The sequence below is a fragment of the Puma concolor genome, chromosome E1 (assembly GCF_028749965.1).
Source record: "Puma concolor isolate L17-30 chromosome E1, mPumCon1.1.hap2, whole genome shotgun sequence".
NCBI classification, from domain to species: domain Eukaryota; kingdom Metazoa; phylum Chordata; class Mammalia; order Carnivora; family Felidae; genus Puma; species Puma concolor.
In genome coordinates, this window is record NC_141680.1 from 39421835 (window position 1) to 39443848 (window position 22014).

Sequence of the window (22014 nt, forward strand, 5' to 3'; positions counted from 1 at the left end):
TCTGTGGTCTCAGGTGTAAGAGATGCCCGTGGCTACCTCACCGAGGGCGGTGACGCGAGTCAGCGGTGATCCTCTCCCGTGTCCATGATGTGGGTTCTCATGGGCCTGTGGGACGGCGGCAGCCCCAAGGGTCCCTGTTCCTGCCCCCTCCTCTTTCAATGCCGCAGGGCAGTTACCTGCCAGATTCCCATCTCTGCCCCATCCATCCCAACACCTTCCAGGGCGAAGGTGAGAAATAATGAGACAGCAGCCTATAGAAAGGAGATCCAGGAGAGGAAAAAGAAACAAGTTTTATTTAAGCCCCAAACACTCGGCTCTAAAAACCGGAAAGGAAAGAGAGCAGGGAAGTGAGGAGAAGAAAAAGGACATTAAAAAAGAGAGACAGAGAAAACACAGCAATCCTTTTCCATTTAGAAATTGTCAAGTTACACTGACAGAGGTCACAGAATATCCACAGAAGCCATCACTGCTACACCAACACGGGCCCTACGGGGTGGACGGGGCGGGGGTGCGGAGCCGGGGCTCAGCCTGGGGTGGGGGTGGGGCCTCACCTGGACCCCCTCTCAGAGCCGCGGCCGGAGGCTCCTGGGGAAACAGCATATTGTGGAAGGGGCGGGAAAGGAACCCCCCCATGCGAGTAACACAGCACAGTGGGTGGGGCGGGGGGACCAGGTACAGGGACCCCCCCGGACGTCTTAGTTTTCTCTTGGTCAAGCACACACTGATGGACAGAGCAGCGAGGCGCATGCAGCTGGGGGGCATTGACGTGCTGCGGGCTTGCAGAGGGCCAGGGGCTGGGGGCTTGGGAGGGGAGCCAAAGCGAGCGGTGCAGGGCCGATGGAACACACACGCAGGCATTCCCAGGCGCCTGAGTCTCCACACCTGTGCACACGCACACGCCCGCACACAGTCACATGCACCTTCATGTACACCCCTGTCCACGCGTATGTGGCCCGCACACATACGAGTCTCTCGCAGCCACGTGTGTCTGCACACACACACTACACGCCTTCTCATGCGCGAAGCTCCCTGGACTGACATGCAGGGGGGGCACGTGCCGACGCCCCAGCAGGGTACATGCACTTGGTGCGCATGCCTCCCCGCACACCCGCGTAGAAGGTGACGCCTGTGCACACACATGCTTCCCTCCACACATGGGTAAGTGGACCCGTGCCAGTGCGCGCACGCGCGCGCACACACACACACACACACACACACACACGCTGCGCACAACTCCACACAAACGCCTCTCAGCCCGGAAATGTGCAGGAACCAAAGGGAAAGAAAGATGCAAATCCCACTGGGCTCTCCGTGAGTGGGTGGGGTGGGGCCCACGGCTCCCTCCATCTGCCCCTCGTGGATGGACACCTCCTCCTCCCCCCACAAAGGGACGTTCAACTCAGGACAAAGACGGTGGGGCACACGTTCAGGTCACAGGGCCGAGGGTGGGAGGTGGGGGCGAGCGAAAAGTAGCAAGCAAAGAGTCATGGAGTGGAGGGAGGAGGGGGCACCACTCCCCCCTCCCCTCCCAGTCAGGGGGTCTCTGTACAGCCAAATCAAAGCAAACCATTTCACTGGACCACAGAAGCCAGGCCGATGTGCCCATCCTCCAGCCCCCCTCCCCCGCCGAAACAGCGGCCAGGGAGAGAGCGCCGTGGTTTTTTTTTTTTCTTTTTTTTTTAAATATTTATATATATTTATATTACGTATATTATATATATATAATATGTAAATATATTTTTAAAACAATATAAAATGTTAAGACACTTCACTTAAATGTAAAGAGTTGCCTGCAATTAAAAGTAATTGCATCATTTATGAGGTCCTTTTTTTTTTTTCTATTTTCCAAGGGTTTTTTTTTTTTTTCAGGAGGGATTTTTTTTTCCTCTTGTTATTTTTCAAAAAGGCTTGCTTGCCTTTGTACAAAAATGATCCAAAGCTAGAAAACAAGGATGAACCAACAAAAAAAAAAACCAAAACAAAAACAAAAACAAAAAGAAATGAAGAAACACAACCCTGGTTTCCCCTCCCTCCCCAGCCCTCAACAGCTCCCCTGGCTCTCCCCAGGCACTGACCTTCCAGCCAGGCCCCAGGGACTAGGGGGTTCTGCCCCTTCAATGGCTCCTTCTTTCTGTGCTTACTTGGGGAGGCTAACTCCAAAGTCTCCCCTGTGCTTACCCCACTTTGTGCTCCAAATAAGAATCCTACTCCCTGGGGACCCTCCTCGCACCACCCCCCACTCGTGTAACCCCCTTGCTGGCCCCTCACTGTGCCCTTGGGTGGCCTGGGGCTGAGAACCAAAATTGGTCTTTCTCTCCTCCTCTCAGGACCTGGCCTTAAGCTACACAGGCATCCACAGGTCGGTTTAGGGGCGCTGGCTGGCTGGTCAGGCCTCAGGGACCCTCAAGGAACTCACCAAGGGTCACCAGCTCCCCGCTGAAAAAAATCACATCTCATCCCTTCCCTGAAAACCCTCATTATCTCAAAGAAGATGGCTGAAGGTCATGTCACTTGACCTTTGGGTCAGAGCTGTCCTCACCGCCCCCCCCCCATCAGACCCTCTCTATTCCCCCCACTTCCCTTACAACCAGCCCCTTCCCACCCTCCAGGTCCCCAAATCTAGTTTTCTAGGCCCTTCATTCTTGCCCACCCTACCCCCATTAAATAAGTTAATGTCATTTAAAGTGCTAAATTAGGAAACTGAAAGTACCAAATACCCCTCCTCGGGGCTGCCCTCTTCCAAGGCAGTGACCCCCAGGGTCAGGCTGTCTGCTCAACCCGCCACCCACAACCAACCGTCCAGCAGGGCCCCCTCCTCGCTCGGCACGGGCCAGGCGGCTCCTCACCACAAACAAGAAGGGAGTCCCAGGAAGCCAACTCGTCTCCACAGACACGGACACGCAGATTCAAAGGCCTCATACTGGCCCCTCCACCCCTGCCCCACCCATCATGACTCCAGACCCACAGGGCACGAGCAGAAGGGAGCGGAGCGGAGTTCAGTCCTGTTGAGGCGGGCAGGTGGGGCACCTCCAGGGCTAGAGTCTCCCTGCATTCTGGCTGCCGGCCTGATAGTGGGGGTTGGTCCAACGTCCAGGTATTCCTCCAGGGAGGTTTCCGAGGAAGGGGAGAGGGGTGTCCCGCCGCTCCAAGTCTCCGTGGCTCAGAGTTTTGTTGGAGTGCTCTCAGGAAGGGAGCGTAGGGTGCAGGAACGTGGGGATGGACTTGGGAGGAAGCGTGGGTAAAGAGAAAATGGAGCAAGGATGACAGGAGGCAGGCCAGAAACAGGAAATCAAGGGAAGGTGGTGTGTTTTGGTTTTTAGTTTTACTGTTTTACTTAAAAAAAAAAAAAAAAAGATAATTAAAAGTGAGTCGTTTAAAAAACCAAAAACACCAACAAGGGGATGGGTGCAGAGAGCGGAGGAGGGCCACACCCGCGGCAAACCCTTCAGAGGGTCCAGAGAATGGGGTGGGGGTAGGGTGGAGATGAGAGGAAGGTGAGCAGGGAGAGAAGTGACAGGGGTGAGGAGGGGGGACAGGCTGAGGTGGAGGTGGGAGGGGGCTTCTAGAAGGAGATGGAAGAATTCCTCGCCCCAAAGGAAGTCAATACAGGGATAGAGGTTCTGGAAGCCGCGGGCTTTTCTGAGACTGGGCTTGAGGTCTCATTCGACCCGCTCATCTCTTTAGATGGTTTAGTGGCCTGGAACAAAAACAGGGGTCAGGGGGTCAGAGAGAGGAATGGAGAGCCTTCATGCTGGTCCCCAGCTGAAGTTCTTAAAAATGAAAAACCTCCACAAATCCAAGAGAACATTAACTGCAAAAGGAAGAAGCCAGAGGGGCATCTGGAGAGAGTCATCCCCTGAGATGGGGAGGAAGGGGCCACAGTGGGGGACAGAACAGGGTAGGGGGGTGGGGACAGAGTTGGACCCAAAGGCCTAGGGACCAGGGTTACTTAGGGGAAAGAGAGGAGGAGGAGGAGAGAGACCAGAGAAACACAGGGGAGACCACACCAAGGACAGGTGGACAGGGAGGTGGGAGTGGGGAGGACAGGAGAGGGAGGAAGGTGTGAGAGGCTGGCCGCCACAGGGGTGCGGGCAGAGAGACTAGAGGCCCAGGCTGGGAGTCGGTGGGGTGTTAGTCTCAACGGGCCAGCAGCCCCGCAGGGCCCCTTCTGGCTTCTGCAGGAGGCTGCTACTAAGCAGAAGGTCTTATGGGGACAACTAAGGGGCAAGCTTGTCCTCCCCAGGGGAGCACTTCTCTAAAGAACCCCCCCAACCCCTCCCACCGCAAGCTGGAAGAAAAGGCACTCACTGCCTCCAGCCTCTGACCCAAGGCAGGAAGCCCCACTGCATCCCCTACAAGTGCTCCTCCAGCCTTCAGCCTTGTGGGTTGTGGGTCATGGGAGGTCACTCCCCCGTGAAGTGTCTGCCCTCACTGGTCAGCTCTGATAATTAGAAAGAGCCGCGCCTCCTCCCGCCTCTGGAGGACTCCCTGTGTCCCTATTGGGTCTGGATCTTTGTATGGTTCCAGAGCCACCTGCATCACCTCCAGAGGATGATGTGTCACAAATGCAGATTTTGGGGCCCCTGCTCCAGAACGTACCTCTGGCTCAGGCTCGGGAATCTGCATTTTAGGCCGGCACCCTAGGTGACCCTGCTGCACACGACCTTAAGAGCCACTGGGACGGGGCTCCGCAGACTGGGTTTCTCTCTGTGGTTGTAGTTGTCCACCCCTCCCCCACCCCGCAAAGCCACTAGTATGATAAACAAATAGCATTGATTTAAAAAAAAAAAAAAAGGAAGGAAGGAAGGAAGCGGAAGGAAACAGAGTGCTGTGGCACATCGGTAGAGACCTCCCACAGCCTCGAAATGGGCAAGGTCACTCCATTTCCCACCCACCTACACTACCACCCGCCGCTGGGTGGGCTTTAGCAGATGCCTCCCGGTAGGGAAGGCAGAGAGCGCCTCCAGCAGCCAGCAAGGGCAACGAGGAGATCTCAGGCAGCCTGACTGGCTGACCGTGAACCTGCCCTTGCTGTTGATGATCACCATTTCTTCTTCCACAAGTGCAGTGATTCATCTGGGTTTTGCTCATCGCACAAGTCGTCTGCAGTCTGCATTTTCCCTTTATGAAAATCAAGGCAAGGGTCTCCCGTCTGGGCCTCCTAACCCCTCCCCCTTTACTGTAGCTCTTCTGTTTGGACTCAAAGAGGTTCCAGGGCTGCAGCCACAAGATCTTTCCGTTCACTCAGTCCTTTGACCGAGGGCCGTGTGCCAGGCATGGCCCCTGCTCACGGGGTCCCGGTACCTGGGCCCGGACACAGGCTCATTACAAGGCAACCTAGAGCTGTCTCACTCCGGGTCACTAGCCTTGGGCTCCAGTCCTGCCCCTCCCCTCCCACCCTTTCCCATTCAAAGTTCTTTCTCCCAAAGCCAGGTGGGAGGGGAGCCCCCTGTGTCCCCTCACATCTCACCGTGTCCCCAAGCTGGCTGCTGATTCCCTCCGGGCTGTCCTCTTTGTTCTCAACCCATCTCTCTAGTTAAAAGCTTTTTCTCTTCCTTCCCTTTAGCGTTTGTCAAGAGCCCTGGTCCATTCTGAGCTTTGGTCTTTGGAATATCTGCCTTCCAGCTTGTACAGCCACCTGACTCCTCTATTCACTCCGGTGACATGTCCTCACCCAGGCGAGGGCCCCTTCCTCCCACAGCCAGCGCAAGGCCTGTAAATGGCCTGTGTGGACACCCCCGCTCCTTCTTCATGGAGACCAAGATCGCTTGTAGCTGCTCTTGGAGCACTTGCTTATAAAGCCCTATCAGCCATCCTTCCCTTCCAGGAGACTGGCCGTGGCGACATCTAAAGTCCCCGCTCCTGAAGCTGAGGGAGCATGCCCCCTGTGCCCAATGCTCCTGTCCCCGTGCAGCTCACTTCTCAGGTAACACAGCAGTTGTCTCTCAAGTTTTCTATCACTTCATTTCACCAACCAGTCTTCCCCTGTCACTTCCAATTGTGTCTGGAGAAACAGAGCTCTGTCGCCTTTGCGGCAAGGCAGAAACCTTCGGCTTTCAGCTGGGAGGAGACCAGAGCCATTAGCTGGGCCCAGAGGGCTGAGCCCTGCAGCCCTCCTCCTCCCGTGGGTCAGAGTCTAGCACCCGCTCCACGCCCTGAGAGTGCTGGCCTGCAGCTCCGCGCTAGGTCACGGATCTCCGCACAGGCACAGACCATCTCGTGTCGGCAGACCCTGCTGGCTGGTGCCTCCTCCAGGGTCACTTCCTCCCAGGCCCACATGCCCTCCCTCCTCGCTGATGAAATCCTGCCTGAATCAGGCCTCCATCTATCAGGAAACGTGGGCCTTTCCCTCAGCCCAGGTGGGGTGGGTCCTGAGCAATCTACACATTTGGAACAATTCTGTTCTCCTGGCCAGTGACCAATTCGGAAACGGGCAATGAGAAGACAGGGGAGGTCAGCTGGGGGCTCCTGGGGAAGGTTCTTCTCCTCCTAAACAGATCTGTGTGCCTAGAACCCCTGAGAGCGAAGGCAGCCAATGCAGGGGGCGGGGAGGCAGGACCACCTGGGGGGTTATAGCAGGTGTTCAACTGATCTCTCAGGCCCTAGCAGAAGAGGGGGTGTCCACGATTTCCCATCTGCACCAGGCCTTGGATCCGCACGCCCCTGGAAATCTGGCTACCATCCCACCCCTGCATCTTGAGCACAACATCCAAGAGCTTTTTCCTCAACTGTTTCCTCTGCTTTCTCGATAGGATTAAGGCATTGTTGCAACCCCATCTTGGAACTCTCTTCCCCCTAGTTTTGGTGTCTCTAGTCCTGGCGCTTTTATTCTCCTTCCCCTTGTCGTTGTCAAAGGCAGCTTCGAGCCCCAAATGTTAGAACCACATGATAGGAGAAAGGCCGCTGCCTGGCCCTTGGCACTGACAAACGTCCAGGGCAGTGGAGGATTATGGGGACTCTCCTGAGCAGAGCACCGTGGGGGCTCTCACAGTTCTTTCCCACACCAGGTATTATGTGACCTCAGAACCCTGCTGCTGGGTTTCTGTCCCCATTGTACAGATGAGGGAGGAGCCTGCAGAAGGCCGAGGACTTTGACCAAGTTCACAGCCTGGGCCCATACGGAGCGGTGTCTGGGCCCAGAGGACACTGACCCAGTGTGGCTGGAGCAAACCGAGGGTATGGGGTGGAGGGTGTCAGGAGAACCAGGAGGAAGGAACCCAGGCTGGTCACAAAGCACGCTGGGTGATGTTCTCACCCGGCAGGGAGCAGTGGGCATGGGCTTGGAGTTGGGGGAATGACATAATCGATAATTTGCATTTTGTAAATATCCCTCCCCAGCTCACAGGTCTGGGAAAATAGGCTAGAGGTGACAGAAGTCACAGGGAGACCTTAGAAGGGCATGCATTTAGGTAATGAGGCATAAGATGATTTTTTCCCCTGCTTCTTTAAGAAATTCCCACAAGGAACATATATCGCTTTATTAGGGAGAAGGTGCTTTTTTAAAGAAAGGCTCCTAGACAGTGCAAGTGAGAGGGATGGCTAGGCCTGTGGTCCTGGTGGGGAGAGAACCATGGACAGTAGGTGGTGAGGGAGGAAGGAGGAGCCACCGAGACTCCCCAGCGTGGTGGATGCCCCGGGGAGGGAGGGTGACATTTTCTAATGGGCAGGCTTGGGCTCAGAACAGAGACTCCGGCCAGGGACAGAGGGTGCCAGGGGGAGGTGTGTGTGGTATGAAGAGCTAAGAGGCCCAGGGGGAAGTGGGGCCCAGCGAAGTGAAGGGGCAGAGGAGAAACGCCCAGAAAGGAGTCAGGAGGGTCAGGGTGAGGGCTGACAAGGGAGGAGAGGATAGCAAGGAACGGAGGGTCTACACACAGCTCCCCCCTGTGTGTGTGTGTGTGTGTGTGTGTGTGTGTGTGTGTGTGCACGTGCACTCGTGTGTATGTGGGGGGGGGGGCAGGGTCTATACCGCACATCCTGCAGAGAGCGGAGTAGGGCATGGGAGAAAGAGAAAGTCTGGAGGCCACTGGAGACCTAGCCCAGCCCTGGGATGAGGCTGGAGGGAAGGTGCAGTGGGCTGGGAACTGAATGGAGGAGAGGGCGTAGAGGCCACAGAGGGGACAAGGGGGCAGGAGAGAGGAGCTGGGTGCCTGGAGCGGGGCAAGTCAGGGAGAGAGATGACAGAGCATAGTTGTAGCCCAGCAAGGTGCCCACTGAAGAGGCCAAAGGCAGGGTGTGTGGGGGGAGGGGCCTCACACAGCCTGGATGCTAGTCCTGCTCTTTTTGCCAGCGGCGTGACCTCGGGCAAAGCCTCAGTTTCCCCATCTAACAAAGGGGGATCAGGAGGATGTTCCTCGGACTGGTGTGGTGAATGTGAAACGATATAATGTGTGAGCCTGGCACAAGTGAGCAAATGTCAGCTGCTGTCGTGGCCACGAAGGAGGGACCGGCCCGGACAGGACGAGGGGAACGCGTGCACTGTGGTTGCAGGACAAAGAGCTGGGGGTGGGGTCTGCAGGACGTGTCTGGGGACCCATGAGGAAGATGGCGGGCCAGCAGGGAGCTAGTGAGGAGAGCTGGTCGGGGGCGGGTGGGGCCTGGGTGGCCCGTCTCCAGGGGTCTCTCCAGGGAACCAGCAGACAGGGAGGCAGGGCCTCGCGTGCCCAGGGCTGTCCCAGGGCCATGTGGTAGAAAGGGCTTTGCGATTCCTGGGTTCCATCCTGGCTCTGCCCCTTTCCTTCTCTGAGCTGTCCCTTCATCTGTAAAGAAGGTAGCTGGACTTGCCATCTCTAACCTCCTGCCTCGGAGCCTAGAACCTTCTTCAGGTCACAGTATGTGGACATTTTACAGCACCCACTCCCACCCCAGCACCCAGAACGGGCCTGGCACACAGCAGGTGCTCAGAAATGCTACTGAACCAAATGAGCACACTAAAGGTCTCTCAATATCTAGGCCCAGGGACCACCCTGCACCTTCTGACCAGGCCACACGGCAGGCCAAAGGGCAGAAGCACCCACAGGTGAGGCTGTCAATTCCATACACCTGCCCCCAAGCCCGCTGACTAAATCTGAAAGAGGTGACAGCAGCCCTGTCATTCCCAGCCCACCTGGGAGCCACATCTCCCCCTCCCCACTGACGTCAGTGGAACCCACCAAAGCCCAAACACAAGACTGAAAAGCAGATGCAGAATTGGTCTCTCCCTCAGGTGGGAGACGGCCCAAAATCCAAGAGGGAGGCCAAGAGGAGAGTGGGGAGGACCCGACCCCCGCGAGAGGGGGGCTGAGAGCAGGGAGAGGAAGCGGAGCAGAAGCAGGAGGACAAAGGGACGCGGCAGCCCGCTCCCACACCCCAGGGCAGGCCCGGCCTTGGAAGGGCCTCAGGCATCGGGCCAGTGGGGACATGAGTCCTCCGGCTCCCCCTCCTCCAGGAGCAGCCGGGGAGAGACCTTCTCGGCTCCCAGTGAGGGTCTCCTAAAAGGAGAGTGGCCTGGTAAAAAATGTATGTTGTAGAGCAGCTCCAGAGAGCCAGGGTTGACGGGAGGAGGGAAAAGATGGCTCACGGAACTGGTGGGGCTGTGCTGGCAGGGAGGAGGTCTCTGGGCAGCTGGCAGGAGATGCCCAGCTCACAGCAGGAGCACACAGCACTGCGGGGGGCGGGGGGGGGGGAGGGAGGGAGGGGCCAGGATGGGCCAAGCCCCACCCCACAGCGCCCACACCTACCTGCTGCTGGGCCTGGATCCTCATGTACTCGGCCCTCTGCTTGCCATGCTTGCCTTTGTCGGGGCTGCCTGCCTGGCCCTGGACTGCCTTCAGCCGAGAGGCCCCTGGAGTCACCACCTTCATGGGTGGCACACTGCCACCACCACTCTGCAGGAAGAGGAACAGGGTGGGGGTTGGAGGCGGGATCATTCCGGAATCCTAGGCGCTGGGTGACCTGATCTCTGGGGCTGGGCTGGGACCTCCTCGGTGGGCCCTTGGCAACTGGAGACCTTTGGACCTCCCGGGCCCCACATCCCAGTCCAGGACCCAGGTCCACTCTCTGAGGCCAGGCTTAAGGCCTCCCTGCAGAAGAGGGGACAGGGGCCTCCCAGCCAGGTTCCCAACAGCTCCCCAGGGAGGGCTCTTTGGTGGTTTCCTTGAGTAACCCAGGGGTAACAAGTACTCTCCCGGGGAAGCCACTTCCAAAGTGAGAGTCCTTGCCATCACCCCCACTGCTGGGTCTGGCAGAGCATGCCTGAGATTTGAGGCGGGGTCTTTATAATGGCAGACAGAGTCAGATTAGCAGCCCCAGACCTATGTCTTCCTCTGAACGGGAGAATGGGGGTGAAGTCTCCCTAGAGATGGACAAGCCCAGCTCCTTTGAACCACCCCAGGTACCACCCTGCCCACAAGGGCTCTGGGGAGTCAGAGGCGAAGACAGAGAAACAACAGAGGCAAAGAGAGTCAGACAGGAGAGGGGGAGGGGAGCGCGGGGATGGAAAAGGAGGAGAGAACTTTATTTGTTGGTTTATAGATACAGAGCAGAGGGGAGAGGACCCGGTCCCTGCCAGGGCTGGCTGGGCTGATCCCTGGGTAGGCCAGCTTCCCAGCCTCCCAGGCTCTGCCTGCAAACCCCATATGGCACCGGGCTCTCAGGAGGCTGGCAGGGGCTGAGAAAAGGCCAGTGGGAGGAGGGGGCTGGTGTGGTGCCCCTGCAGCCCCCCCACTCTGCAGCTCTGAGGACAGAGTCTAGAGCATGAAGGCAGGGGGAGAGGCTAGGGGAGGAGGCAGCCACCTGGGGACCGGGTGGCAGGGGTGGGGGGCTGCCAGGGGGCCCCATGGCGAGGGCTGCGCCCATCTGGCTCAGAGTGGCTTCCAGCTCCCGGAGTGTCTCCTCCAGGCTGTCCATCCGCTGGGTGGTGGCACCTCTCACTGTGCAGCCCAGGCCGGCAGCGGGCTGGCCCCTGGGCTCCCCACTGCCGGGTTGGACATCCTGTCCCGTGTCCTTGGGGGTCTCCTCTGCGTGGCTGTCAGCAGTGGAGGGCTCCAGAGTCCCGTCAGGGGCTGGTCCCCAAGAACAGGGGACGCCGGCTCCTCCCTCCTCTGCGATGCAGCTCCTCGTCCCCAGTCTCTTCTGAGCCGCCCCGTCCTTCTCAGGCGCCAAGCTGCTCCTGGGCTGGGCAGCCTTGGTCACTACCTCTGGCAGGGCCCGTGCACCATCCCAGCCCCTCCCACTGCCAGCCAGGGTCCGGGGTCGCGGGGTGGGGGCTGTCCTGTGACCGGATTCCTCAGGTCTGGCCTCTGGTGGGGAGGGAGGGTTGGGGGTACACTCCGTCAAGATGATCTGGGGGACGCAGAAAGCCCTGGGACTTGGGGAAGCCTGGGGGGAGAAGAAAGATGAGGGAGGCTATGATCCCTGCAAACCAAACACCCTGAGCTGGGATGGTGCGGGCAGGGGGGCGTCAGATGCGGGTGAACCCAGCCCCTTCCTTTCACAGATGGGGAAACTGAGGCAGGGGAGGGTGGTGACTGAGTTCGCTCAACAAGTCAGAGGCAAGGCTGGGACTAGAACTCGGGCCTCTTCTGACCCCATACTGTGGTCTCCCACTTGAGCTCACGCGAGCGTGTGCTTAGAACAGCGTCAGCACTTGGCAAATATTAGCTATTTGTTGAATTGACCTGGCCTCAAAGGGTGGGGCTGTCACCCTAATCTCAGGCCAGAGACTCCTGGCCCCGTCACCCTCTACTTTTGGAGCTTTCTCCAAGGGCTTCACAGCCACAAGGGGAGGGGCTCAGCCAAATTCTTCTTCGGCACGAAATGGCTACTGCTCCTGTGGTCCTCACTTTACAGATGAGGACATTGAGGGTGGGTGTCCTGAGATCCACCCAAGGTCACTTACCCCCAGCTAGTTAGTGGCAGAGCCAGGATTTGAACCCAGGCAGTCTGACTCCAAGTCCAGTGCTCTTTCCACCAAAAGGAGCCATGGGGATATTCCAGGGGGGCAGCAGGGACCTCAAGCCTCCTCCCCCAAGGCAACCCACCCAGCCTTGCCACCTGCTTACCTGGAGGTGGCGGGGTGCAGGCTGGGAAGACAGAGAGGCGACCCATGCCTGCCCGGCTCCACTGCTCGATGGCGCCACAGGATACAGAGGGGAAGCCAGCCGAAAAGGCCAGCAGGGGGGCTTTGCCCACTGGACCCCTTCAGGATTAGCTCCCAAAGGCCAGAAAGAGGCAGGAGCGGCTGGGTGCAGTGGGCCAAAGTGCCAAGGGCATGGCCAGCCCATGGGGCACCCCTTCCGTACTGCTCATCCCCAGATGGCTCCTTAGACTGCTCTGTGCCCATCCTTTGCCCGGCAGACAGTTCTGTCCACCTGTTTAGTGCCTGTCTGCTCCCCCTGGCCAGGGAGCCAAAGCACCACAAGCTTCAAGCCTCAAGCCAGGCCAGAAATCAGGTACGAGACAGCGTGGAGCCCACTGTGGGCCAGAGAGAACCAGACAAGGTAGGTGAGCATGTGTGTGCACAGGAGGCCGCCCTCTCCCCAGAGCAGAGGCCCTCCTGCCCCAACCTGACTGGGAAGAGGGAGAGATTCCCAGGCCGCCTTCCCCAGGTCCCCCTCCCCAAGCACAATCCCCTGGGAGGGGGGTGCAGACAGCGGTCTACCCCCAAATTCCCAAGAAAGAATAAAGAGAGAATAAGTGTAGCAGGACAGCAGCAAGGACTGAAGTTAGAGAGAAGGAAGAACTTCCCAATGCTAAGAGACAAAACCAGCAGCTGAGGAAGGGCATAGGCTGCTTCTACTCCAAGTTCCCTGACCACTGGGGCCATGGGATAGAAGGAGGCTATCAGTGAGCCTTTCTCCTGGCCCCTGGTGCAAGGCATAGATTCTAGGGGGGGAAACGGAGCCCCCACCCGGCACCAGCAGCAGAGGAGAGGAGTCAGGTGCAGGAACTAGGCAAGGGCTCAGGACAAAGTCAGATTCTGAGTTGGACCTAAAGTCATGTAGTGAGCAAGATCCAAGCTCCCATCTTGGACCAAGACAAAACCCAGGCTCTGGGTCAGATCTGAACTCTGGCTGCAGATTGGAACAAAATACCCAACTCAGAATCAAGCCTGTAAGAAAATGCAGACACGAGGCGCCACCAGGTACCAGACTGCTAGAGTCTCGAAGAGGGAGGGAAGGGTTACACGCCTGTCCTTGTGGCAGGGCAGGGGTGAGGCCAGGCGGGTGAGGCTGCGGCAGTGGCCAGACGTGGGGACGTGACTGGCGTGTTAGCGGGTTAGCGTGAGAGGTGAGGAGAGGAAGGTGTGGAGGCACAGGCAGAGACAGAGCCGTGAGAGGTGGGGGACAGCCCGTTACCTTCCATGTGGGGCCCTGGGCTGAGCCCCCAGGGGGCCCCAGGTCCTGGGGTGCCAGCAAGGTGGGGATCGGCTGGCGGCGGGGCGTGGGGGGGAGGGAAGACACTGAGCTTCTCTCAAACACCTGAGGAGCAGAAGGTGGGGGCAGGTTTGGAGAAGGGGATACAAGGAGGACAGGGGTGCTGGCCTGTGGCCCCCCGGGAGGGACGCCAGCCTTACTCCTCAGCCCCTCACCATGCTCACTGGCCACTCTGCCCTCCATCTTGTCTCCTCCTCCCGAGGCCTAGGTAGTCAGGGTCTCCAGCCACTTGGGGAGAGGGGCTGAGAGCACTTGAGGATGGGTGACTTACGGCACAGGGGGTGCTCAAGGTACGTGGGTATCAGGGTGTTAAAGCACTCTGTTCTCAGAACATTCAGGCCTGGGGGTCTCAGAGCATAGGGGGTCTCGGGGCAGCGGTGTTGGGGGTGGGTTCAGAGACTACCATAAAAAAAACCCTCAAACGTGCAAAGAGGGACTTCGGGCCCCCTCCCCCCATTTTACAGCGGTGGCGAAATCGAGGCAAGAAGGAGGGGTCCCGAACAGGCCAGCACTCAGCAGGAGCCCGGAAGCCCAGTCCCCTCCCCAGTGGGGTCAGCTTGGTGGGGAGAGGGAGGAGCCTGGCTCAGGAGGACTCAGGGACCAGGCATGCCCTTGACCCACCTCTAGCTCGGCGATGATGCGGTCCTCGTCGTCCTCATCCTTGATGGCAGAGGCCATGATGGGTGGTGTGGAGGCCGGGCGGGCCACCTCGGACACGGTCCGGCGCAGCTTCACTTGGGGCTTCTGCACCTCCAGTTCCTCGGACTCGGCCTTCTGCAAGGCCCAGGCCCCCGTCAGGACCAGGCTCTGCCCCCCATCCGGCACCAGCTCACTGCACAGGCCCCATCCGGGGGGGGCCTTTCCTGCTCCAGCTCCTCATCTGCCGCTTCCTCTGTCCCCTGCCAGAGGCCCCCTTCCCGTGGTGGAAGCCCGAGCCATAAACAGAGTCACCACTGGCCAGCCCCCTCCTTTCCTTCCGCCCCAGAGGGTCTTCAGAGGTCATCTTGGGTATCCCGCTGCCCCGGGTGGGGTTGGTACCTTGATGAAGGCCGAGTCCTTCTTGCTGGTGACCACAACCTCCCCAGTGCGCGTGGTGGTCAGGCCATGGGAGGAGGGGAAGCTCCGGCGGGGAGGGGGCGGCGGGGGCGACTTGGAGGGCTTCTCTGTGCGGTATCGAGGCACCGTCAGCTCATCTGTGGGCAGCCAAGGGGCTGGGGGTCAGGGGACGCTTAACTTTGCAGTCCGTGCACCAAGGGGAGAAACCTTGCTTCCTCCTCCAGGGAGGAGGGGAGAGGAAAGCTCAGGGAGGAGGACACAGGTCCCTCCTTGTTCTCTCTCACTTCCCCATGAAACCACTCCCGTCACTCCTCTTAGTGCACTCCCACCCCAGCTACTCAAAGTGCAGTCTGCGGACCAGCAGCACTGGCAGCACCTGGGAGCCTGTTAGAAATGCAGAAGCTCAGGCCTCACCCACAGCTGCTGTATCAGAACCCACATTTTGGCAGCTCTTCCGGCGATTTCGCGCACACATTCAAGTCTGAGAAACGCCGCTCTGGTCCATCTCTTTCCCGCCTGTCCCTCAGCGGCTGCCCTGCACACACCTTCCTCTCTTCTCCATCAAGAGACAGCAGTCACACGTGCAAGAGCCCGGCCTGACCCACCAGGCTCCCCCTCCCCGTTTTTCCAGGGGTGGGGACTGTTTCCAAGGGCAACCTATAGAAAAGTCACTGGAGCCTGACACTCCGCTGCTTGGAGCCCCAGTGGCTCCCCATGACTCCAAACCATGCCCAAACTCCTTGGCCCAGCACCCTCCACGACTGCCCATCTTTCAGCCTCAGCTCTGCTTGCTACTTCCTGGCCTGAGCCCTGCTCAGCAACACCAAACACACACCTCGGGCCATTTGCACATGCTGTTCCCTCTCCCTGAAGTGCCCTCTCTCACTGTCCATGGAGAGGCCTACTTGCTTTCAAGACTCCAGTGGAAAGTCACCTCCAACGGAAAGCCCTTCCTGCTCTTCCAGGGCCTTCTCTAGGACTGCATGGCCACGGCTACAGGTGGCACCTGTGTCCTATTTTCTGGTTTACCCACTAAGCATGGCCCGGGACAGATCTCTTAGCTACATTGTGCCTTAGTGTTCTCATCTATAAAATGGGAATAATTACCGTATCTTCCCCCTGGGTTGTTGCAAAATTGTAAGGATTAATATATAGAAAGCATTTGGAGTAGTTCCCGTCACATAGTAAGTGCCCGATAAACAAAAATGTTAGTATTACACCGCCACTAAATTTTAAGCTCCTTGGAAACATGCAGTGTCTTATCTCCTCATCCTCAGCACACAGTAGGTGCTTAACAAATACGTACAGCAGGAATGAATGAATGGTGACTGCTATTCCTGGTTGGATTTCTGCCTCCCCTGTGAGCTCACGGGCTCGGAGAGCACAGAAACCACGACCGTAGGGACCAGCACCATGCCCTGTCAGCACAGCCTGGTTCAGAGCACGTGCTTGGTCATGACATGCAGACAGAGCCTGGGCCTGCTCATCCTCCCTGCGTGGGTCTCTCAGCAGCAGTCACGGCAGCGGGAAAAGCCCCGGACGGAGTCCAGCGCTACCCTGCCCTCTGGGTCTCCCTATAGTGGCTGAAGGTCAGGATGCTGATGCCCCAGCACCTCCCTCATCTGGCAGGATGACCGCAGAGGGTCTCACGCCCAAGGGCCTCCCCCACCAACCCCAGAGCTCCTGACGATGGGGGCCCCCCTCCTCTGGGCTCTTTGCCAGTCCCCTACCTGCCCCCATACCTGAGCCCCTCCTTCCACTGGGCTCCGTTCGGGGGGCTGCCTTCTGGCCGTGGGGGGCCTTCGGGGGCTTGTGGTCAGGGGTGGGGGCCAGGCCCGGGTGGGCCTTGCTCGCACAGTCCAGGTCAGGGATGGCCTTCAGCAGCTCTGCCTGCGTCTCCTCCAGCAGCCGGTTGATGTCCTTGGCGCTGTACTGGGTCAGGGCTGCCCGCTTCTCCTCCCAGTCCCGTTCGGCAGCCTTGACAGGAGGACTGAGAATCAGCACTGAAGCAGCTGCCTGCTCCTGGCCTCAGGGGCGGCAGCCCCTTCCCCCAGCCACACACACCAGGAATGGAGAAGGGAGTTTGATCCAGCCCCTGGGGGACCCTCAGACTTCTCCTTGAGTGGCTCCCTGTAAGTCTGGAACGCCGCCTTCGTCACATGCTACTCTCCTGATACACTTAGCCCTGTTGGGGGACATTCTATTCTGCTTCGTTGACCACAGGGCCCATTCTTATGCCAGCATCACACTGCCTTGATTGTCACAGGTTCATAAAATGCTTTTCTGTCTGGCAGAACTAATGCCACCATCCATGTGCTTCTCAGACTTCCTCCTCCCCCAGGAAAAGGTACCCACGTGCTGGCACTTCCCAACCTAGGATGGTGGCGAGAATACGCGAGCCTGGCTTGTGCCTCCCCCCATCCCGGGCCCAGCACCTCAACAGACACAGCCTTGTCCACGCTTCTCTTGCCAGCAGCGTCCAGGCCTTTGGTAGGGTTGCCCTTAGGAGTAGGAGGGGCTCCCTCAGCGGGCCCACTCAGCTCATGGAGGTTCAGTGGAGGGCTGGGGGGTGGCATTTCGAAGTCCAAGCTCTTGTTGAAGTCCGTCTCGGCCGTCACCTTCTTGGGGGACTGATTCAGGAGATTGTTGGGGGGTGGCCACACACCCTCGTCCACTTGCCTGGGGTTGGGAGAGTTAGGGGCAGCTGTGAGACCCACGTGTTGGGGGCCCCGTGTGAGGGAAGCCTGGCCTGGGGGAGGCAGGGTGTGAGGAGGGCTCTGGGATCTTGCAGGACAGATGGAAGGGTCTGGGGAGGAGTGACTGCATCCAGCATAAGGGAGAGCCAAGCCTACACCATGCCAGGGGTCACAGGTCAGAGTTGACGTTCAGATCCAGTTGGCTTATCAGTGACCTCTAAAGGAGTCAGGATAAGGGGCCAGGCCGATCTATTGATCTACGCCCAGTGTGTGACCTCCTGGGAAATCGGAGGTCGGAGATAAGAAGTCAGGGATAGAAAGACCTTCGGATCTGGGCCAGCATGTCTGTGACCCCACGGCAGCGCTTGAGTAGCCCGTCTAGGCGCTGCGGCTCCTCCTTCAGGAACTTCACGGCCTCCACCTCCACACGCAGCACTACCCGCATCTTGCTCTGCAGGCCTGGGAAGTGAGCTGAGGGGACCAGAAGGAGTGAGCTGGGGAGGGAGCAGCTCCAAGGACAGGGAGGACAGGCAGCAGGGAGGGCAGCGCCTGGGGGTGGGCGGTGGGGGTGAAGCAGGGACTCCCCCACTGGACCACGTGCCACACTCTCGCCTCCAGGCTCACCCTTGAGCTCAGTCAGGGTCTCCCCGAGCTGCTTCAGCACCAGCGCCTTCTCCTCCAGCTCCGGCCCAGGCACCAGCCGGTGGTTGTGGGACACATCCCGTTGGATCTTCTCCACCGACTTCTCCAGGTCACTGCAGCCAGAGAGAGACCCTCTCAGCCCTTCTGGCCCCAGCCCAGCCCCCTGAAATTGGGCAGCTGGAAAGAAATCAGGCCACCGGTCGGATCACAATTAAAAGCCATTCACCAGGCTACAGGCCCAGGTGAGATCAAACCTCAGAGAAATGCCAAACATCAGCCCGAATCTCCCTCCCTATAACTTGCATCCTCTGCCCTTTCTGCCAAAGAGGCAGCAGAGAACCTGGCAGCCTTCCCGGGAACGGGAGGCCACTGCATGTGCCCCTGTGGGGTCTCCTGTCTTGAGGGGTGGCCCCTGCCATGTCCATCTACCTTTTCTCAAATGATCCAGGCACTCAGCCTCTTCCCTTGAGGACAAAACTGTTTTCGGGTGTCAGCAAATTTATGCTGAGCTTGTGCCGTTTAAAACCTCACATCTTTATTTTTTAAGAGTATTTTTGTGGGGCGCCTGGGTGGCGCAGTCGGTTGAGCGTCCGACTTCAGCCAGGTCACGATCTCGCGGTCCATGAGTTCGAGCCCCGCGTCAGGCTCTGGGCTGATGGCTCAGAGCCTGGAGCCTGTTTCCGGTTCTGTGTCTCCCTCTCTCTCTGCCCCTCCCCCGTTCATGCTCTGTCTCTCTCTGTCCCAAAAATAAATAAACGATGAAAAAAAAAATTAAAAAAAAAAAAAGAGTATTTTTGTTTGTTTATTTATTTGAGAGAGACAGAGACAGCATGAGTGGGGGAGGGGGAGAGAGAAAAGAAGAGAGAGAGAATCCCAAGCAGGCTCTGCACTGTCAGCACAGAGCCTGATGCGACGTGGGGCTCAAACTCACGAAACCGTGAGATCATGCCCTGAGCTGAAACCAAGAGCCGGACGCTCAACCGACTGAGCCACCCGGGAACCCCGAGCCCCACATCTTTCTAAAATGTAAAATCACACCAAGTCATTACCTCCTGGGTTGAACCTTACATGGATCCCATCGTCCTGAAGCTAAAATCCAAGCCAAGAAGGGCATGAGGGTAGTAGTTGAAAATTTGGCTCTAGAATCAGATCCAAATTCCAATCCCAGCTCTGCCCGTCCCAGCAGAGAGACCTTGGACAAGTCACGTACTATTTCTGGGCTGTGACCTTCTTATCCAAGAAATGGGGGGTGGTGAGAGTTCTTCCCTCCAGGGGCCATTGTGAGGATTAAGGGAGCAAATACACATGGGAAAGGGGTGGTAAGGGGTCAGTCCCTGGGGGCTGCTCTTAGTTTCCCTTCAGCCACATCCCCTGTCCTCCTCTGGCTTCCTTCTGTTTAGAACGGTCTACGACTTCTCTGAGGTCCTTGTACTTGTACTTGTACTTTACGATGCCATTTCTTCTGCCTAGAACATTCCATTTACACACACACACACACACACACTCATGCACACATAGGCACACGTGTGACTAATTCCCACTCCTTGCTCAGGTCTCAGTGGGAACTTCTTCCCCACTCCCTACCCCTGGGAATTGGGAGTCTGCTTTCTGCCTCCCTCACCAACCCTTGGAGCTCTTGCATGCTGGGCTGTGTAGCTCCTGGCAGGCAGAGAGGGACCGGGTCTTCTGGATTCATCTCCAATTCCCGGCACCTGGCACAGTGCCTGGAGCAGAATAGATGTCTGGTAAATAATTGTGGAATGAATGAATGAGTGAAAGAAGGAACCGCTGTCCAGGTAGGTCATTTCAATTCTGTACTTGAGTCACTGACATCCCTGACCCACATGCAAGGCTTTACATACATTCTTGTCAAATGCCATCTGCTGGATTTCAGCTCAACAATCCAGGTGGGAACAACTTTTGAATCTCGGCTCTACCCTGCAACAGATTTGCTTCCCCTCAAAGCTCTGTGTCACTAGCAAATCTTATCAGCATGCCTATACATCTCCATCCAACTAGCGGATGAAAAGACAGACCACACTGGGGCAAGGACACATTCCTGTGACTCAGCCCTGCAGGTTAAAGAGCTGCCTAACTTGTACTAAGCGCTTATAGCACACCAGGTGCCACATTCAGCCCTCCACTTTCGTTACCTTATTTAATCCTCACAAAAAATCCTGGGTGTGGGGAGCCATTATTACCTCCAGTTTACGCACAAACGGTAGCTCAGACATTAGACTACATTTCCCAGCATCCCTTGCGGTTAAAATGGCCAATGCCGGGGCGCCTGGGTGGCTCAGTCGGTTAAGCCTCCGACTTCACTCAGGTCATGATCTCACGGTCCGTGGGTTCGAGCCCTGCGTCAGGCTCTGGGCTGAGAGCTCAGAGCCTGGAGCCTGTTTCGGATTCTGTGTCTCCCTCTTTCTCTGACCCTCCCTTATTCATGCTCTCTCTCTCTCTGTCTCAAAAATAAATAAATGTTAAAAAAAAAATTTTTTTTTAAATAAAATTAAAAAAAAAAAATGGCCAATGCCTGAGGTCCAGCCAATGGAAAGTGAGTTGAAGGCGTATAGGCTGCTTCCAGGCCTGCCCATTAAAACCTCCCCTGTAAGCTCCTCCATGCTCTTTCCCCCCTTCCTATGGGTTGAAAGGCAAGGACCCTTTGCATGATCTCAGAAGGCATATATTGGAGATGGCAAAACCTCCATTAGCCTGGGTCCCTGAATGATTGCATGGAAAACAGTTGTTCCACTAACCCACCCAGTACTGTTCCATGAGAGAAAAAACAAAAACAAAAAAACGTATGTCTATTACTTTTAAATCATTACACAATTTGTTATAGCAGCTACCCTAACTAACACAATGAACTTTGGCATTAAAAAGGGTTGGGCGGCGGGGGGACGGCACCTGGGTGGCTCAGTCGGTTAAGCGTCCGACTTCGGCTCAGGTCATGATCTCATGGTTCGTGGGTTCGAGCCCTGCATCGGGCTCTGTGCTGACCGCTCAGAGCCTGGACCCTACTTTGGATACTGTGTCTCCTTCTCTCTCTGCTCCTCCCCCACTCACACTCTGTCTCTCTCTCAAAAATAAATAAACATTAAAACATTAAAAAAAAAAAAAGAGGCTCAGGGAGATTAAGTAGCTTGTTTCAGGTCATGCAACTATTTTGCAGCAAAGCAGAATCTATTCATGTCTGACCTCGGCTGTTGGATTCGGCTGCATCTCACCTCCACATTGGACCTAACATCAGCCCATCCCCATCCCTGTCCCACCCAGCCCTTGCTCTCCTACATGGGAAACAACAGCTCTCCCCTGCTATGCGCGACACCTAACTGGCTCAGGGTGTGCCAGTTTTGTAAAATGGTCACTTCCAGACATCACTCTGAGGAGAAGAGACCCTCATTTAAAGGAGGACTCGAGTAAGCCTTCAAGAGGACGCGACACTGCAACTCTCAGGCAGAAGAGGCTAGGTCCTCCTTAGGCGCAATTAGCACCTCATTTTTTTAAAGTAGGCTTCACACCCAGCGTGGGGCTTGAACTCATGACCCTGAGATCAAGACCTGAGCTGAGATCGAGTTGGATGTTCAACTGACTGAGCCACCCAGGCGCCCCGTCACCTTGATTTTCCGATCACAAAACCTGCCAAAGTTTTGGGAGACCCAACTTGTGCGGGCTCTGCAAATGAATCCCAGACTGGTGCAAGTCTAGACACCATTATCACAAAGTGGTTGGGCTTTCCAGACCCAGGTTCAGTCCTGGAGGGGTGGAGAGGGCAGGGTCAGGACGGAACCAGCTCTGTAATTTATGGGGCCCAGTGGAATATGAAGATTTTGCCCCTAGTTAAAAAATCATTACAAATTCCAAGATGACAACAGCAGAGTACGGGGCCATTAAGAGCATGGGGCCCTTTGTGACTGAGTAGCTCGTATGCCTACAAAGCTAGTACTGGGTTAGTTCTAGTTGGGCTCCAGAGGCCAAAAGGTCTCAGTTGGCAGAGGGTAATGTCTAGACAGGGATCAAATGCTTCGGTAGAAAAACAGGTGAGAGAGCCAAGCTGAATGAAGCACAGAATTGGCCTTAACCTCCAGCAAGATGCCGGGGCAAGGGGAAGGGGCAGAGCAAAGCCGAGCAAGAGTGGGCCTTCAGGGGCTACAGCCAGGCTAGGGGTAAGGATGGGCCTGCTGGTCAGCCTAAAGCCCAGGGATGCT

At 57.1% G+C, this 22014-nt stretch overlaps 1 protein-coding gene across 6 annotated transcripts in view; it reads right to left on the reverse strand.

Annotated features, from left to right (window-relative positions):
* Positions 1-265: 265 nt before the first annotated feature.
* SRCIN1 (SRC kinase signaling inhibitor 1) overlaps positions 266-22014 on the reverse strand; it is a 66807-nt gene continuing 45058 nt past the window's right edge. For 2 of the 6 annotated variants that reach the window (XM_086687155.1, XM_086687154.1), the window contains 8 exons: positions 17789-17919; positions 17488-17635; positions 16904-17147; positions 16211-16445; positions 14451-14605; positions 14034-14186; positions 9717-9863; positions 266-3697 (listed from right to left, as the gene is read on the reverse strand). In XM_086687155.1, coding sequence (XP_086543281.1) covers positions 3563-3697; positions 9717-9863; positions 14034-14186; positions 14451-14605; positions 16211-16445; positions 16904-17147; positions 17488-17635; positions 17789-17919 — 1348 coding nt within the window. In that variant the 3' untranslated portion in view covers positions 266-3562. Of the gene's footprint in view, positions 3698-7459; positions 8757-9716; positions 9864-10770; positions 11356-13334; positions 13458-14033; positions 14187-14450; positions 14606-16210; positions 16446-16903; positions 17148-17487; positions 17636-17788; positions 17920-22014 lie in introns of those variants that run through there. The other 4 variants (XM_086687152.1, XM_086687153.1, XM_086687150.1 and 1 more) reach the window with 3 other exon arrangements.